General features: G+C 40.2%; 1 protein-coding gene across 1 annotated transcript in view; it reads right to left on the bottom strand.

Moving 5' to 3' along the window:
* BLTP1 (bridge-like lipid transfer protein family member 1) overlaps window positions 1–19,822 on the bottom strand; it is a 382,818-nt gene that overhangs the window by 191,867 nt on the left and 171,129 nt on the right. Inside the window, exons 7-8 of the mRNA XM_081544847.1 lie at window positions 11,561–11,652; window positions 11,087–11,139 (exon numbers count right to left, since the gene is read on the bottom strand). Of these exons, the coding sequence (XP_081400973.1) occupies window positions 11,087–11,139; window positions 11,561–11,650 (143 nt within the window). The 5' untranslated portion in view covers window positions 11,651–11,652. The remainder of the gene's footprint in view (window positions 1–11,086; window positions 11,140–11,560; window positions 11,653–19,822) is intronic.

Raw genomic sequence — 19,822 nt, 5'->3', positions numbered from 1 at the left:
CTCTTTCACTTTCATCAAGAGGCTCTTTAGTTCTTTGCTTTTTGCCATAAGGGCGGTGTCATCTGCGTATCTGAGGTCCTGGCAATCTTCATTCCACCTTGTGCTTCATCTGTATGTTCACAGAAATCAGCCTGCAATTGTTTTTTGGTCCTCATTTTTTTTTACTACAAAAATGAATCCCTTCCTTCCACCTCTAAATTCTAGATTAGGAGCTAATATTTAATGTTACCAAAATCCATATTTTGGTATAAAAAACTCATATTTTGCCAAGTATGGCATTTTTTTTCTTTTAAAAGAATCCTCAAATAAATCAAAAGCCAGTAGTCACTTTTTAAAATTAACTACAAGAGTAGTTAGGCTCAAGTTATTGAGCCTAATCAATGGCAAAGGAGGATAAATTGTAAAGTCAAATCTGACTGAACCACCTCCCCATTTTCTACACTTCTCTCTCACCTGGAAGACATAAAGGCTGTAGCTATATATTTTTACATAAAGGCTGTAGCTATATATTTTTACAGAGCTTATTTGCCCCCTAAAGAAACTGACAATTCATAGCAGGTATGTGGAAGCTTTTATATATGTACAAAAAGTATGTCATATTCCTCCCTTCAAGTAGTGGTGCTTAACTCATTCCCAAGTGTGGGCTGGACTTACTGATTCAGTTCTAAAAGAATCGGAGAAGGCAATGGCACCCCACTCCAGTACTCTTGCCTGGAAAATCCCAGGGACGGTGGAGCCTGGTGGGCTGCCGTCTATGGGGTCGCACAGAGTCGGACACGACTGAAGCGACTTAGCAGCAGCAGCAGCAGCAGCAGCAGCAGCTCTTTCTCTCTCTGATCATTTGCTCCAGAGCAAGATAGCTGCAGGTGCCTTGTTCGGACACTTAAGAAGCCCTACAAAAGTTCATGTGGTGAGAATTTGAGGCCTCCAGCCAAAAGCCATGTGAATGAACCATCATGGAAGCAAATCCTCTAGCCCCAGCTGAGCACTCAGCTGACATCCCAGCCAATCAACTACAACCTCATGAGGGACCTGAAGCCAGAAACAATCGGTTCAGTCACTCCCAAATTCCCAACCCACAGAAACTCTGAGATAATAAAAGTGACTAAGTTTGGGGATAATTTCTTACTCTGCAACAGATAACTAATACAAAGTATGAGAAAGGTAATTCTGTGAGATATCTGCAAGCTATCTCTACCCTGATGATTCAAATCTGCCATCTTAAGCTGCACTACCCTCACTGCTCTTCACCAAATGATCAGGAGTCAGCAAAACCACATGGCGGAGGCCACTGATCACATGAGTGAACCAAATCCTCTACCATTAAGTGGGAATCTCTTGCAAGGACTCTGGGGAGCAACCTCTACCCTGTCTCCAATTAATTTATCTGTACCCATAATCATCACCGCCTCTCCCCCTCTTGTCTAAGGAGACGTCTATCTAAAGCACCCTTGACCTGCATCCTTGTATTCTATCCCTTCCAACTTGGTTAATGACCCTGCTCCACCAATTCTTCTCCTTTATTCCTCTGTCTTCAATTTTTTTTTCTGAAGACTTTATCCTCAGCAAATAAAAACTATAAATGTATTCATATCATTCATACTTTTAAAAAACACTCTCTCTCTCTCAAACTCATATCTCTAACTACCCCATTAACTATTTAAAAGTCAAACTTTCTGAAAGGGCAAATGACATCAGCTATTTCTTTTCCTTATCTTCTACCCAGTGTGAACTGGATCCATCTACATAATTGCTCCTGCTGAGGTCAACAACTTAACTAACATGTCCAATGGATATTTTTGTTAACTTCATTTTAGTTGATGCCTCAAAGATGCCTAATACTCATTCCTTTCCTCCAAATTCAGTACTTCCACTTACTTGTGACTCTGATTTTCTTCTACTTCCCTGCCTACTACCTCATCTCCTTTGAGGTATGTTTTCCTTTCACCTTACCCTTATTGCTGTTTAGCCACTCAGACGTGTCCAACTCTTTTGTGACCCCATAGACTGTAGCCCTGTAGGAGATTCCAGGCTTTTCTGTCCATGGAATTTTTCAGGCAAGAATACTGGAATACTGGGTTGCCATTTCCTTCTCCAGGGGATCTTCCTGACCCAGGGATCAAACCCACATCTCCTGCATTGGAAGGCAGATTCTTTATCCCTGAGACACCAGAGAATCCTATCCTTATTAAATACCCTTAAATATTATTCCCCATTCTCATATCTCTTCTTTTACTCTGCATTTTTTTCCCTTACTGATCTCACCCATTCCCATTGCTTTTAACTATCATCTATAAACTGAGACTTCAAATTTAAATATCAGGCTGAGTCTTCTTCTTAACTCAGATCCATATATACAACTACCTAATGACATTTCTTGGAAGTCACAGATGCCTTCAATATAAAAGCCCCAATCTGAACTTGTCTCCACCAACCATGCTTCTCAATATATTTCTCTTCCTATATACTCCCTCAGTAAATGGGCCCAGAATCCACTCAGTTTCCCAAGCTAGATATCAGATAATTTAGTTCATTTATCCTGAAAATATTAATTAAACATTAATAACAAAACTGAACATGATAACGGCTAGAAGTCATCCTGACTCCACTTCTCCTCAAGCCTACTAAATCTTACCCATTTTATCTCCTTTATATCTATCTAATCCATTGCCATCTCTTAATTCCCATTTGCACTGCTTTGCTTCTAAGGCTTATTTGCCACCTAAATTACAATAGCCTCTGACTGACTGCCATGCTTCCAAGCTCATCTCTCTCCAATTATCATGCAGACTGTCACCTCTCTGACCATGTCTCTTCTATTTGATATATATAAGTTCCCTGAAATTTTCTCAAATTAAAGAGTTAGTTTTCTTAATCTCCCTTGAACTTTTGGGATTCTAACACTATAGTTTTAATTTATTTTTGAGGTAACATCGGTTTATAATATTAAGTAAGTTTCATTATAGTTTTACTTCTGCATAAACTGCAATGTGTTCACCATCAAAAATTTAGTTTCTATTCATTACCATACATTGATCTTCTTTTCCTATTTCACCTTGTTTTTTATATACTACATATGAGTGAAATCATATATTATTTGCATTTCATCTTATTCTAGTTCATATAAAATCCTCAAAATCTATCCATGTTGTAACAAATGGCAAAGTTACATCCTTTTTTACGGCTGAGTGTTATATATATATATATATATATATATCACAGCATTATTTACAACAGCCAAGATATGGAAACAACCCAGCCCCATTAAAAGAAGAATGGATAAAGAAGATGTGGTCTACGACTATCTCTATTATGGAAAACAGTACACTAAGATGAAGTCTGTAAGAATTCTGGTTTGCCACTGTACCTTAAAGTAGCACTAATAAGAGTACCTTCCTTTAGTAACTAAAATAATATGAAAGATTATAAACATTACTATATGAGTAGTGCTGTTTTCCTAGTCTTTACATAAACCAAAAACATTCGTGCATATAAAACTTTTTAAAAAAGACATGGGTTAACAAAAATATTGCCTTCTAGAAAACAGTTCACTACTCTAGTACTCTCCAGAGCCATGATGACCACAACTGTTATCAGAAGTCTGAAAAAAAATGCCTGACATATGGTACTCAAACAGTAGCTGAGTACTTATTTATGAAATTAAGATTCTCTCAATCATGTTTAACCATGTCTTCTATTATTCTCTGTAGAACTGATAGTGAAAAATATACTTAAGTTCATCTATATACAGTATTCTATGAAGAACAAACCAAAAGTCAACCAATTTTCTTCCTTCCTTTTTAAAATTCTTTATAACATGGGCAGATTGATGAGGAAGCAAAAGAGAGAACAGGAAGTTGACACTTAATAGATAATCAAGCGAATGCTTCCTTTGGCTTTCTCCTGCCAATACACAAGCTAAGCACGACTCAACTGTCAGTCACAGCAATAGTTCAAAACTCAGGTAAAATGATTGACAGGTCACCTTACACACTACTGTCATCCCACCCCCATTCTTAGACCATTTAAACAGGTTAAATTACGACTGAAGCAGAAAGTTAGATTTTCGCTATCTGAGCTTTAATTGACAACTCAAAATATTTACCAAATTGTTGTTTTTTTCCAGAGTCTGTAATGTTCTGTTTTCCTTTTCTTGATCAGAAGGCCTATCTGAAGTGTTTCATCTTAACACATCTGAAAAGAATATAAATTTTAACTCATTATACAAGATATTCTGGCTTTATCAGCAGTTTCACCATTTCAGATTAAGTGATTTCATTACACATGCCCTTGCATGTGTGCACACACAAGGAAACTAATGTTAACCCAATGTTATATTTTCTTCAAAAAATATTCCTAAAACTAGAAGACCACAATTTCCAAACTACAGTCTTCCAAAGATTTCAAAACCACTGTACGGATGGAAAGAGCATGATTTTGGTAATCAGAGGATTCTAGAGGTCAGATGTTACCTTTAAAACATACTGCTTAAAAAGGTTATTCTCTCAAACTGTTGGGTCCTTGCCAGCAAAAATGATGCCTCAATTTCCTTCCTGTTCTCAGCATCTTTTATCAAATGAAAATCACCTTGCAAGCTCTCAAGCTGCTTGGGAGTGGTAAAGCATACTACTTAAAGGACTCTGAACCGGAGTCCAATTACCTGATTTAAATCACAGCTCTGACTTTGGACAAGTTGTTTTTCAGGGCTGTGGGATTTAGTTCTCTCATCTATAAAATGAGTTAAAAACAGACTTTACATGACAAGGTTGTTATTATTATTAAATGAGATATGCACATAAAGCATGTACCACCAGTACTTAGATAAGATAAATACTCTGGTTAATTCGTTTATTTTTATACTTCATATATCTCGCTAATTTAAAATAAATCAGCTTCATTGCTATGCACAGAGCTGAAAGCAGCAACGTGAAACCAGTTGAAACTTAGACGTTTCAATAGTCACGGAAAACAATGATTTCCTTACAGAGGAAATTTACAAGAACTCTCTCCCTTTAACAAGCGTCCCTAACTTGCTTCTGTCAAGACTAAGGCCAAGAGAAGCAGGAGGGGGACAATTCTGCAGAGGGAAAATCAACTTCCCTTCACCTTCCTTTCGTCAAAAGATGTTTCCGCTGAAATGTACTCTTCCATAGTGTAGACTCAGCAAACACCAAGCACACCACACCTGAGGAGTAGAGAGGGTTTCAAAGGCTCCCCCGCCCTTGGTCCACAATCTACCCTGCGTTAAGCGCTCTGAGGTCTCCTGCAGTCCCGTGCAGCTAACGAGGCTAAAGCCGGAGCTTGCAGGTATGCGGTCCTTCCCACATACCAGCAGGTGGGCGTCGCCCGCCTGCCTTACCACCATTCACCGGGCCAGTTCCTACGTTCGAGGCCCTAATCACCTGACTGTCATGGCCCTTTCAGGCCTTCTCACTGACCTCGGATACCCGGTGTTCAAGTCTCCGTGCTGCAGGTAAAGATGGCAAACGAGTAAGAGATGAGTTGACGCCGCAGCAAGCAGCCGCGACGAAGCCACACCTCCCTAATTCTGACCAGGCTGCGGTCCAGAGATGCTGGGAAGAGTGCTGCCCACACAGACCCTGCCCAGCCCGACCCGTCCCCTCACCCGAGCGAGCGCCGGGGCTATCGGAACCGCTCGGGTCTCTCTCCCGGGGACGCTGAGGGCCTTGGGAGGAGGCGGCGGCAGCGGCGGTAGCTGCTGCGCCCAGCCAAACACGGTCTGCTGAGCGCTGCCCGGGTCCACACCCTCTCGCCCCGCCACCCGGCCCGCCGCCCGACTTGCGGCCCGGGGCCCCAACCTCTGACACAGAGAGGGGCGGAGGAGGATGGGAGGAGTCCGAGATGGGGCCGGGCGGCAGTGCGGCTGCGTCAACTGGTAACGTCACGCGTCACGGCGCCGGCGCCTCGAGGCACGCCACCCGAGCCCCGCCCAGGAATTGGGGCGCCCCGCCCCTCTCCTCTTTCTCCGGGCTGGGGGCGTAACCTGGACGTGAAGGCGGAGATAAGGGGCGAATTTGAAAAGTCATTTTGTCACCCACCGTAAAGGAATGTTAATGAATTGCTCTACTGAGGCCCTGAGAGAGATGAGCACAGGTAGGGACAGATCGCTAACAAAAAGGAGAATCAGACCGGTGCTCTGATTTGAAGTGAGAATAGAGAGCAGTATTCCTATGACTTATCAATATAGGAGAGCTTGACGGTGTGAAATGCTGCCACAGTGAATCGCTCAACTAAGTTTCTTGTTGTTATACTAATGAAAAGTGGTTTGATACCATTTTTAAGGAGAAAAGCTTTTCGTAATATTCGAGGGTGAACCAAAGCAAATTACTTCCTGGAGTTACAGGCTTACTATAGATATTTTGCACACTTCTTAGGTACCAGTTGTAATGGAAAGAGAAAAGTGGGAAACAGTCTTTAACTCTATAAAAGTTTTCTGATCGTTTGGGGCAGATGTAGAATGTGCACATAAGATAACTAGAAATGCAAACGGTAATATACTAATACTAGCAATAGCTAATGCAGTGTCAAGCTTGAGCGAGGCACTGTTCTAAGCACTTTATATTTACTGACATTTAATCCTCCCCAAACCCTGTGAGATAAATATTCTTATTATCTCCACTTACTTCCATTTCACAAATTAAAAACTAAGGTACAGAAAGAGGTTAAATAACTTGCCAAACTGTAGAGCTAGGGTTCCTAAGCATTATGACTCCAAAGTGTATGCTCTTAAGCATTATTGTATTGTTCAGTCGCTCAGTCGTGTCTGACTCTTTGCGACCCCATGGACTGCAGAATGCCAGGCCTCCCTGTCCCTCAGCATGTCCCAGAGCTTGCTCAAACTCATGTCCATTGAGTCGGTGATGCCATCCAACCATCTTGTCCTCTGTGGTCCCCTTCTCCTCCTGCCTTCAATCTTTCCCAGCATCAGGGTCTGCCTCTTAAATTCTAAATGTCTAAATCTCTAGTTCTGATTTCCTTGAGCTGAAGTGCCACTCCCCTAACATTTTTATGTGGGAGCTCCATTTTTACCTCAGACCAACAGCTATGAAGTCAAATTTAAAATAAAGCCAGAAAAAAGGTAGTCACATGAGGTATTGTACTCACCTTTATTGCCTATAAGGAAATGGAGGCCCAAGCAAGGGTAGTTTATGAAGGGACTGGATGAAAGCCAAGAAGAAAAAAGTATACATTATCTTAGTTACTTCCACCTGCCACCAAGACACACCTATCTCCCTTATTCGAATGAACTCTTTAGAGCTTATTTCTAAACTTCTACAAACAGATTAATTTCAATAGTCTTTTTCAAAGTCTGGAAGAATCTTCCAGTCATTCTTAATCCTTATTCCCTAGTAAGGCTCCAAGACCTCCGCAAGGATTCAAGTTTGCTACAGTCAACTTTTCCAGAGAGAAATTGTCCCAGCATAAGTTCTCTGGACAAGGAATGCTAAGATGTGGTTCAAGTTCCTCAAATCAAAAACTAAACTGAAACTAAATTGCCCTGGAGCTAGGCAAGGAGTTAATAGGAAAGAGGGAAGATGGAGGTGAAATTCACTATGTTCATCTAATCACTGAGTGGAGAACTGGAATCTAAAAGTTTCTGACTCTACTTCCTTTCATCCCTAAGACCAAGAGCCACCTTGTAACTGCAGATATGCATTAGATAGCATCATAAAAATGAATTATTTATTTTAAAAGCCTCTCTCTTCTTAAGGTTTTTAATGTTGTGAAGATCATTAAGCTATCTGACCATTTCATTCACTAATTTTCACAAAAAAGCTTACATATTCCCTTCACTTATCTGCCACCTGCTTTCATTTTTTCACCAGCATCCCACTAAACTAAGGATACAAAGGCAACTGTCTCCAATAAGAATTGCTCTCATGATGGAAGCCCTCTCTCTAATTATTTTTTGTGTCTTTTTTTTTAACTTTTTACTTTTAAATCATTATAGATACACAGAAGTTGCAAAGGTAGTACACAGTGATTTTGTGTACCCTTCACCCAGTTTCTTCCAATGATTATGTAATTATACATAATTATAATACAACATGAAAACCAGGTATTTGACATTGGTGTAATGTGCATATATATCAGAGAAGGCAATGGCAACCCACTCCAGTACTCTTGCCTGGAAAATCCCATGGACGGAGGAGCCTGGTAGGCTGCAGTCTCTGGGGTCGCTAAGAGTCGGACACGACTGAGCGACTTCACTTTCACTTTTCACTTTCACGCACTGGAGAAGAAAATGGCAACCCACTCCAGTATTCTTGCCTGGAGAATCCCAGGGACGGGGGAGCCCAGTGGGCTGCCGTCTATGGGGTTGCACAGAGTCGGACACAACTGAAGCGACTTAGCAGCAGCACTTAGCAGCAGCAATGTGCATATATAGCTTTATATCATTTTATCACATGTAAAGTCATGTAACCATCCCTGCAAACAAGAAAAGAGCTATTCTATCACCATAAAGATATCCCCTCAGGCTATGGTCACACTTACTCCCCCTGTACCATTACAGGCCTCTGGCAATCACTAATCTGTCTTCAATCTCTATCAATGTAATCATTTCAAGAATATTATTTTAATGAAACCATATGATAAGTGACCTTTAGAGACTGGCTTTTTTCACCAGAACAATGCCCTTGAGATCTATCCAAGTTGTTGCATATACTGACAGTTTATTCTTTTTATTGCTGAGTGTTACAATCTGTTTAACCATTCATCTACTGAGGAACATTTTGGTTGTTTCCCATGTGGGTTACTTTCACTTCACTTCATGTGGGTTTAATACAAATAAAGCTACTATAAATAACTGTATTTTCTTTAGCTTCATCTCTTTTGGCCCACTGAAGAGGACTATTTTTTTTAAGTTGAGATCAAGGAGAAATTTCCCTTTTTCAACTTTGTCTCTCCCCTTTATTACTCTCATTTGCCACTCACCGGCTCACAAACAGAAGCCATTCTGATGTCTGATTAAATCAGTTCTTCTTCAAGGACTATAGATAATATTCTAAGCCATGTCCTTTGAGCTGTTTTACAGACACTGAAACCCCCATGAGGTGGAAGAAGTTAATTGTATACTGCCCAAAAGCACATAGACCCCAGATCAGCTGGAACCAGAAGGTTGATGATGCTGACTCACCATTACCTCACCATCAATTACTCAAACGAATGTCCATGAGCTGATCACATACTCTGCAACCGACTCCCTCACTCTGGTTTTAAAAACCTTTCCCTGGAAGCCATCAGGGTGTTTGGGCCTTTTGAGCAGTAGCTGCCAGGACTCCTTGCTTGGCACCTGCAATAAATACTGCACTTTCCTCCACAACAATCCAGTGTCAATAGATGGGCATTACTGCGCTGGGGCAAGCAGACTCGTTTGGTTCAGTAACACAACTACCTTTTAGATAATTTTAAAACAATGATGTTAAAGCAGCATATTGTCTGTATTTTAATGCATAAAGGAATTTAATGGCATCACTATGTTAGCTGTTGTGAATGTTTAATTCAGATTTTATTTCACTATCTTTTAATAATTTCTTAAAACCACAATTTCTCCATGTACAAACTTGAATGTTCCAAAGTTGTTATACACTTTTTATAATACCACACCAAGTCTGAAGTTAATTCTCATACCAAAAAGAAGAAGGTAACACCAGTAAGTCTATAAAAACATACACACAAAAAAATAATAGTTTCCTATATTATTTCCCAATATATATACCAAAGAAAGGCAATGCCAAAGAATGCTCAAACTACCACACAATTGCACTCATCTCACACGCTAGTAAAGTAATGCTCAAAATTCTCCAAGCCAGGCTTCAGCAATACGTGAACCATGAACTTCCAGATGTTCAAGCTGGTTTTAGAAAAGGCAGAGGAACCAGAGATCAAATTGCCAATAAACGCTGGATCATCGAAAAAGCAAGGGAGTTCCAAAAAACCCATCTATTTCTGCTTTATTGACTATGCCAAAGCCTTTGACTGTGTGGATCACAATAAACTATGGAAAATTCTGAAAGAGATGGGAATACCAGACCATCTGACCTGTCTCTTGAGAAACCTGTATGCAGGTCAGGAAGCAACAGTTAGAACTGGACATGGAACAACAGACTGGTTCCAAATAGGAAAAGGAGTACGTCAAGGCTGTATATTGTCACCCTGCTTATTTAACTTATATGCAGAGTACATCATGAGAAACACTGGGCTGGAAGAAACACAAGCTGGAATCAAGATTGCTGGGAGAAATATCAATAACCTCAGATATGCAGATAACACCACCAGAAAGTAAAGAAGAACTAAAGAGCCTCTTGATGAAAGTGAAAGAGGAGAGTAAAAAAGTTGGCTTAATGTTCAGAAAACTAAGATCATGGCATATGGTCCCATCACTTCATGGGAAATAGATGGGGAAACAGTGGAAACAGTGTCAGACTTTATTTTTTTGGGCTCCAAAATCACTGCTGATGGTGATTGCAGCCATGAAATTAAAAGATGCTTACTCCTTGGAAGGAAGGTTATGGCCAACCTAGATAGCATATTTAAAAGCAGAGACATTACTTTGCCAACAAAAGTCCGTCCAGTCAAGGCTATGGTTTTTCCAGTGGTCATGTATGGATGTGAGAGTTGGACTGTGAAGAAAGCTGAGCGCCGCAGAATTGATGCTTGTGAACTGTGGTGTTGGAGAAGACTCTTGAGAGTCCCTTGGACTGCAAGGAGATCCAACCAGTCCAACCTAAATGAGATCAGTCCTGGGTGTTCATTGGAAGGACTGACGTTGAAGCTGAAACTCCAATACTTTGGCCACCTCATGCGAAGAGCTGACTCATTGGAAAAGACCCTAATGCTGGGAAGGATTGCGGGCGGGAGGAGAAGGGGACGACAGAGGATGAGATGGTTGGATGGCATCACCGACTCGATGGACATGGGTTTGGGTAGACTCCGGGAGTTGGTGATGGACAGGGAGGCCTGGTGCTGCAATTCATGGGGTCGCAAAGAGTCGGACACGACTGAGCAACTGAACTGAACTGAACTGATACCAACTTTAAATTATTTCTTTCATTTCACTTACCCCAGCCAATGTGGGCCACAATTCAAGCTTCTGTGTCCCAGGAGCCACCAATGCTAAAACAAACAAACCAATGACATTAAGTTGAAAATGTTAAGAAAATCAGAATTACATACTTAAAGCTTATGAAAAAGTGAAAGTAGCTGAACATGTGTTTTAAAAGAAGAAGTTTGTACATCTTTTGATACACTAGAAAAATCTAGCTTTCTAATGAGGATTTGAACTGTAATGACATATAATATCCTACAAATCAACAAGAAAACCAACAACCTAATGAGCAAAATATATGAACATTTAGTTCACATAAAAAGAAATACAACTGGATCTAAAACATTAAAAAAGATGGTCATAATTCTCATAAAAGTATAAAGGCCAATTAAAGCTAAAGTTGCACCATTTCTTTCCAACTGACAAAGCTCAAAAAATTTTTGATAACTCAATATTAGAAAGAGTTTGAAGAAACAGAAACTCTCTTACCTGCTGGTGGGCATGAACTGGTTTAGCCTTAATGGAGGGCAATCTTTTTAAAACTTGAAGTGCTTGTATCTTTTGACCCAGCAATTCCATTTCTAGAAACAAATCATATAGAAATATTCACACATGACCAAATTATACAAGCTACCCACTGCTACTTTGTTTGTATAGGTAAAAGACTGTTAGGTTTTATTTTTATATTTTATCAGCATTTAGTGGTCTTTTGTTCCTCAGTGCCCGGAAGGACCTTTCCTGAGTGACATTTCCCATGTCAGAAGGAAAGTTCACAGTTCAGAAACCAATTGTGGTCACGCTTGTGTAACAGAAGGGGTAGAAGGAGGATGTCTCAGGCATTTCCTACCTAAAATCTGTATCTTAGTATAATGCATCCAGGAAGAATGCACTCAAAATTGAAGGAATTAAACAAGCTCTTTGGGAAAAGGAACAGTGCAGGAACAAACATGAAGTAATTAAACAATGTTGTTATCTCAAAAGAAACTGTTTGGAACCAAATGCTTTATCAGTAGCACAGCTTGTAGATTGCAAATTCAGGGACTATGAATTTAGAAAAGAATCCAGAGTCAGTTCATAGTCTAGATGAAAAAGAAAGTGTTAGTCACTCAGTCGTGTCTGACTCCTTGCAACTCCATCTACTGCAGCCCACCAGGCTCTTCTGTCCATAGGATTCTCCAGGCAAGAATACTGGAGTGGGTAGCCATTCCCTTCTCCAGGGGATCTTCCAGACCCAGGAATCTGGGTCTCCTGCATTGCAGGCAGATTCTTTACCATCTGAGCCACCAGGGAAGTCCACAGATGAAAAAGAGACTTCTGTGAATTCTAAACCTTCTGACAGGCCTGATCTGGGTATCTTGGGAAAGCTGTCTTACCAGTTGTTGTCTGCTTCAGTTCTGGGAAATTCTGACCTTTGAGTCCCCAGATAATATGCAGGTCCAGTCAGGACTTGCTGCTGTCTTTTGATGTACCATTGGAATCCAGGAGTCTATTCCCTGAACTCATCAGCACATGGGTTGGTTAGCAGCACCTGATAGGGCCCTTTCTAGTGAGACAGAAAAGGATCCTCCTGGAGGTATCTTTTCCAATAGACAAAACCTTTAGTTGTGATACTTAAGGTCTTCATCTTCCAAGAGCACACTGTGAAAAGGTGGCTCCACCAGAGCAAGATTATTTTTAATAGAAGCAGTTAGGCCTTTACAACGTTGAAATACATCTCTTTTTATCAGCTGCAGATGAAAAGAGGCAAAGGTCAAGTGCATTGGGCATCCAGGGACTATCTCAAAGGGCTAGAGTTTATGAGTTCTGAAAGGGGTAGATCTGAGATTTAGAAAGACCTAACAGCAGTGCTTTGGGCCAGGATATTTGGAGGGTCTCTACAAATTTTGCCAACTATGTCTTAATAATGCCATTTGTATGTTAAGACTAACCCTCGGGATTGGGTATGGTAAACACAGTTCAAGTGTTATAAAACCAGTCAAACAGCAGAGACTTGTCAAAAGTATCTGGAAAGTAAAACGGATTCCTCAAACACTGTGAAGTTTGAAAGAAAGGTGTTCCCCTGGTAGGAGTAATCTTTTCTGACAAAATTTTAGCCATAGAAGAAGCAGTGGCCTGCCTACAAGGGAAAGTTCCAGCCCAGTATGAAAACATACAAACAACAACTAAAAAATATTTAGGCCTGTGAGAATAGGCAGATGTATGAAATCCATCTGCCAAACCTCAAGTGGTCCATTGTGCAGTTTTAAATGTCAGGGAGTAGTATGAACATGCTTCACTTGGTTAGTTTGGAAAGGCAGGACAAGTGAGGTAGGTACTTTGTGGCCCTATTAATATCTTCTCACTGATATTGGTTCATGAATGCTAACATTCTGTCAGTGGACCAATGGTTCAATGCATGTACAGTGGTATAGTAAAAATGTTAGAATTTCTACAGGACCACTTGTTATTTGGCCTGAACCACAGTTCTCTCTTTTTATCAAACCAACAGTTACTAGATCAATACAATGTGATATTAGTGAAAGACTAGACACATAGATCAATAGAACATAAAAGAGAGCCGCAAAGTAGGCCCACACAAATATAGTCAACTGATCTTTGACAAAGGAGCAAAGGCAATTAAATGGAGGTTGCACATTTATATAGAATATAAAATATAAACCTACAAAATGTTAGAAGAAAACACAGGTAAGTCTTCATAACCTTGAGTTAGGCAATGGCTTCTTAGATATGATATCAAAAGCACAAGAAACAAAAGAAAATATAAATTGGAGTGCATCAAAATTAAAACCTTTTGTTCTACAAATGGTATTATCAATAAGTGAAAAGACAACCCACAGAATAGGATAAGAATTTTGTCATCATATATCTGATAAGGAATTTATATCCAAAATACATAAAGAACTACTATGACTCAACAAAAAATATATAAATAACCCAGTTTTTAAATATACAAATGGCTAATAAACACTTAAGATGGTCAATGTCATTACTCATTAAGAAAATGAAAATCAAAACCACAATGAGATGCCTTTTCACACTAACTAGGATGGCCACAATCAAAACAACAGATGTGTAGAATGGGATATGTGGAGAAATTGTGGCCCTCATATTTTGCTGATGGGAATGCAAAATGACATGTCCACAATCTTTGCAATCCAATGGACTATAACCCACCAGGTTCCTCTGTTCATGGGATTTCCAGGCAACAATACTGGAGTGGGATGCCATTTCCTCTTCCAGAGGACCTTCCCAACTGAGCAGTTGAACCCAGGTCTTTTATGCCTCCTGCATTGGGAGGTGGATCCTAAAATTTACAACATATATTCACATAAAAATGTATACATGGATGTTCATGGCAGCATCATTTGTGAAACCAAAAGGGGAAATTCAAATATTATTAACTGATGGGAGGATAAACCAAATGTGCTACCTCGATAAAATGAAATATTATTCAGCAATAAAAAATGAGGTGCTGATACTTGCTCCAGCATGATTAAACTTGAAAACATTATGATAAATGTCAGTCACAAAAGACCATATATTGCAAAATTCCATTTATATGAAATATCCAGATTAGGCAAATTCATAGATATACAAAGTAGACTTATGGTTGCTTAGGATGGAGGAGGGGGGATGGGGATTCACTGTTGATGTTATGGGGTTCCTTTTGGGGGGCACAAGTGTGTTTTAAAATTAGACTGTGATGATGATTGCATAACCCTATGATTACATGAAAAAAAAAAAAGAAAACACTGAATCGTACATTTTGTATGGAAAAATGGTATAGATTTTATCTTAATAAAACAGTTTAAAAAAAATAGATTTAAAAAATTGACTGGTTTCTCCTTGTCCCAGCAGTGTTCTAGCTATAGCAGACTTGCTCCTTCAACCTCCTGTGTCTCAAGACCCAGCAAATAGCTCCCAGGATGGAAGCAGCCCCAGGTTCCTGCTCATTCACAAGGGTTTGTCCCTCTCTGAATTTAGCTCACTCATACTTCTTTGTGTCTTTAAGTTAAAATACGATTTTTTAGTTTATCTGATGTGGTTTCATTTTAGGGTGACCTCCAGGGGTGTACATTTGGTAGTCATTTGCACATAGTTAGTAACTAAAGTCAAGGAAATACATTGGAACAACCCAGGAAGAAAGTAATGCATCAGATTAAAGGGTAGCTCCAGATTGAACTGTAACAATCTCTAGGATTGATCAGGGGATAGAGAAAGAAAAGCCAGACAAAACGGGACAAAGTGGCCAATAAGGTGGGAAGGAAACCACAAAAAGAAGTATTGCAAGGAAGCCAAGAGAGGTTAATGTTTCACAATGGAGATATGTTCCATAGACTAAAAATGCAATTGCAACTGAATGGTGAACTTTTTCATCATAACAAAAAGAGGTAAGCAAAATATGACTATAATTTATCGGTAGAAATTGTTTGTAAGATAGACACTTTACAGTCAGAGAACATTGAAGAGCTTATCGAGACAGGAAACTTATAGAAATAATTTTATTTCTGATGAATTAATAACTATGCAAAATAAAATTTTAAATTTCCTAAATTTAAGTTTTCTAGTGTTTCTTAGCAGAATCAAAGTTCTGAGTAACAGCAAAGATAAGAAACAGCAAAAGTTGCCCTCTTCGAACTATTAATGGGATAAGGAAACATATTTCAGTTCAGTTCAGTTCAGTCGCTCAGCCGTGTCTGAATCTTTGCGACCCCATGAACCACAGCATGCCAGGCCTCCCTGTCCATCACCAACTCCCAGAGTCCACCCAAACCCATGTCCATTGAGCCGGTAATGCCATCCAACCATCTCATCCTCTGTCGTCCCCTTCTCCTGCCCTCAATCTTTCTCAGCATCAGGGTCTTTTCCAGTGAGTCAGCTCTTCATATCAGGTGGCCAAAGTATTGGAGTTTCAGCTTCAACATCAGTCCTTCCAATGAACACCCAGGACTGATCTCCTTTAGGATGGATTGGTTGGATCTCCTTGCAGTCCAACGGACTCTCAAGAGTCTTATTCAACAGCACAGTTCACAAGCATCAATTCTGCGGCGCTCAGCTTTCTTCACAGTCCAGCTCTCACATCCATACATGACTACTGGAAAAACCTAGCCTTGACTAGACGGACCTTTGCTGATGAAGTAATGTCTCTGCTTTTTAATATGCTGTCTAGGTTGGTCATAAATTTCCTTCCAAGGAGTAAGTGCCTTTTAATTTCATGGCTACAATCACCATCTGCAGTGATTTTGGAGCCCCAAAAAATAAAGTCAGCCACTGTTTCTACTGTTTCCCCACCTATTTGCCATGAAGTGATGGGACCAGATGCCATGATCTTAGTTTTCAGAATGTTGAGCTTTAAGTCAACTTTTTCACTCTCCTCTTTCACTTTCATCAAGAAGCTCTTTAGTTCTTCTTCACTTTCTGCCATAAGGGTGGTGTCTTCTGCATATCTGAGGTTATTGATATTTCTCCCCACAATCTTGATTCCAGCTTGTGCTTCATGCAGTGCAGCATTTCTCATGATATACTCTGCATATAAGTTAAATAAGCAGGGTGACAATATACAGCCTTGATGTACTCCTGTTCCTATTTGGAACCAGTCTGTTGTTCTGTGTCCAGTTCTAACTGTTGCTTCCTGACCTGCATAAAGATTTCTCAAGAGGCAGCTCAGGTGGTCTGGTATTCCCATCTCTTTAAGAATTTCCCACAGTTTACTGGGATCCACACAGTCAAAGGCTTTTGCATAGTAAATAAAGCAGAAATAAATGTTTTTCTGGAACTCTCTTGCTTTTTCGATGATCTAGCAGATGATGACCCCACTCCAGTACTCTTGCCTGGAGAATCCCATGGACGGAGGAGCCTGGTAGGGTGCAGTCCATGGGGTCGCTAAGAGTTGGACACGACTGAGCGACTTCACTTTCACTTTTCACTTTCATGCATTGGAGAAGGAAATGGCAACCCACTCCGGTGTTCTTGCCTGGAGAATCTCAGGGACAGAGGAGCCTGGTGGGCTGCTGTCTATGGGGTCGCACAGAGTCGGACACGACTGAAGCGACTTAGCAGCAGCAGCAGCAGATGATGGCAATTTGATCTCTGGTTCCTCTGCCTTTTCTAAAACCAGCCTGAACCTCTGGAAGTTTACAGTTCACGTATTGTTGAAGCCTGGCTTGGAGAATTTTAAGCATTACTTTACTAGTGTGTGAGATGAGTGCAATTGTGCAGTAGTTTGAGCATTCTTTAGCATTGCTTTTCTTTGGGATTGGAATGAAAACTGACCTTTCCAGTCCTCTGGCCACTGCTGAGTTTTCCAAATTTGCTGGCATATCGAGGGCAGCACTTTCACAGCATCACCTTTGAGGATTTGAAATAGCTCAACTGGAATTCCATCACCTCCACTAGCTTTGTTCGTAGTGATGCTTTCTAAGGCCCACTTGACTTCACGTTCCAGGATGTCTGGCTCTAGGTGAGTGATCACAACCATCGTGATTATCTGGGTCATGAAGATCTTTTTTGTACAGTTCTTCTGTGTATTCTTGTCACTTCTTCTTAATATCTTCTGCTTCAGTTAGGTCCATACCATTTCTGTCCTTTATCGAGCCCATTTTTGCATGAAATGTTCCCTTGGTACCTCTAATTTTCTTGAAGAGATCTCTAGTCTTTCCAATTCTGTTGTTTTCCTCTATTTCTTTACATTGATCACTGAGGAAGGCTTACTTACCTCTCCTTGCTATTCTTTGGAACTCTGCATTCAAATGGGAATATCTTTCCTTCTCTTCTTTGCTTTTCACCTCCCTTCTTTTCACAGCTATTTGTAAGGCCTCTTCAGACAGCCATTTTGCTTTTTTGCATTTCTTTTTCTTGGGTGTACATATACCCTATTTTATTACACTAGAATTAAATTTTTTCTGTCCCAAGCAAATTTAAATGTTGGATACACTACCAAAGAATGCTCAAACTACTGCACAATTGCGCTCATCTCACATGCTAGTAAAGTAATGCTCTAAATTCTCCAACCCAGGCTTCAACAATACGTGAACTGTGAACTTCCAGATGTTCAAGATGGTTTTAGAAAAGGCAGAGGAACCAGATATAAAATTGCCAACATCTGCTGGATCATCAAAAAAGCAAGAGAGTTCCAGAAAAACATTTATTTCTGCTTTATTGACTATGCCAAAGCCTTTGACTGTATGGATCACAATAAACTGTGGAAAATTCTTGAAGAGATGGGAATACCAGACCACCTGAGCTGCCTCTTGAGAAATCTGTGTGAAGTTCAGGAAGCAACAGTTAGAACTGGACATGGAACAACAGACTGGTTCCAAATAGGAAAAGGAGTTCGTCAAGGCTGTATATTGTCACCCTGCTTATTTAACTTATAGGCAGAGTACATCATGAGAAATACTGCGCTGCATGAAGCACAAGCTGGAATCAAGATTGCCGGGAGAAAATAACCTCAGATATGCAGAAGACACCACCCTTATGGCAGAAAGTGAAGAAGAACTAAAGAGCCTCTAGATGAAAGTGAAAGAGGAGAGTGAAAAGTTGACTTAAAGCTCAACATTCCGAAAACTAAGATCATGGCATCTGGTCCCATCACTTCATGGCAAATAGGTGGGGAAACAGTGGGAACTGTGACAGACTTTATTTTTTTGGGCTCCAAAATCACTGCAGATGGTGACTGCAGCCATGAAATTAAAAGATGCTTACTCATTGAAAGGAAGGTTATAGCCAACCTAGATAGCATATTAAAAATCAGAGACGTTACTTTATCAACAAAGGTCCATCTAGTCAAGGCTAGGTTTTTCCAGTAGTCATGTATGGATGTGAGAGTTGGACTATAAAGAAAGCTGAGCGCTGAAGAATTGATGCTTTTGAACTGTGCTGTTGGAGAAGACTCTTGAGAGTCCCTTGGACTGCAAGGAGATCCAACAAGTCCATCCTAAAGGAGAGCAGTCCTGGGTGTTCACTGGAAGGACTGATGAAGCTGAAACTCCAATACTTTGGCCACCTCATGTGAAGAACTGACTCATTTGAAAAGACCCTGATGTTGGGAAAGATTGAAGGCAGGAGGAGATGGGGACGACAGAGAGTGAGATGGTTGGACAGCATCACCGAGTCAATGGACATGAGTTTGAGTAAACTCTGGGAGTTGGTGATGGACAGGGAGGCCTGGTGTGCTGCAGTCCATGGGGTCGCAAAGAGTTGGACATGGCTGAGCTACTGAACTGAGCTGAACTGAATACTATGACTGAATTCTTTTTGTAAAATTACTAAAGCTTTTCAGCAATAACTATAATTCTCAATGGCAATTTTTATGGGACACATTAAGTTATGTCAATGTCACAAATCTGTGTCAGCATTTTGATTAGAAAAAAATATGGTAGTTTGTTTACTTGTTACTCTACATCAAAGATGTAATTCTCTAACATACACTTTTATTGAACTCTAATCATATTCTCTTTCCTATAAACTCCCACTTCAATAACATGTAACTCAATTATCGCCCCATTCATACAGCTATCCTAAGCAATCCCTTGCTACTTTTCCCCTAAATTAATGGTAACTGCAAAACCCAACAATTTATGACAAGATTCATCTAAGTTTACATAAACTAATCATCTCCCTAGTGTACGACACAAATGTTGGTAGATAGTAAAATCAGGTTATGAGCTTTTGGGTCTGAAAACACTTTGAAAGTTCCTGTCTTTTGAGTTAAGAAGTGAATCAGATGAGAATAATCTGAATAAAACTTTT

Source organism: Giraffa tippelskirchi, chromosome 11 (genome assembly GCF_054371585.1).
Source record: "Giraffa tippelskirchi isolate mGirTip1 chromosome 11, T2T-mGirTip1v1.2.pri, whole genome shotgun sequence".
Lineage (NCBI taxonomy): Eukaryota > Metazoa > Chordata > Mammalia > Artiodactyla > Giraffidae > Giraffa > Giraffa tippelskirchi.
The sequence above is the reverse complement of the archived record's forward strand: the minus strand, read 5'-3'. Positions and strand labels throughout refer to the sequence as shown.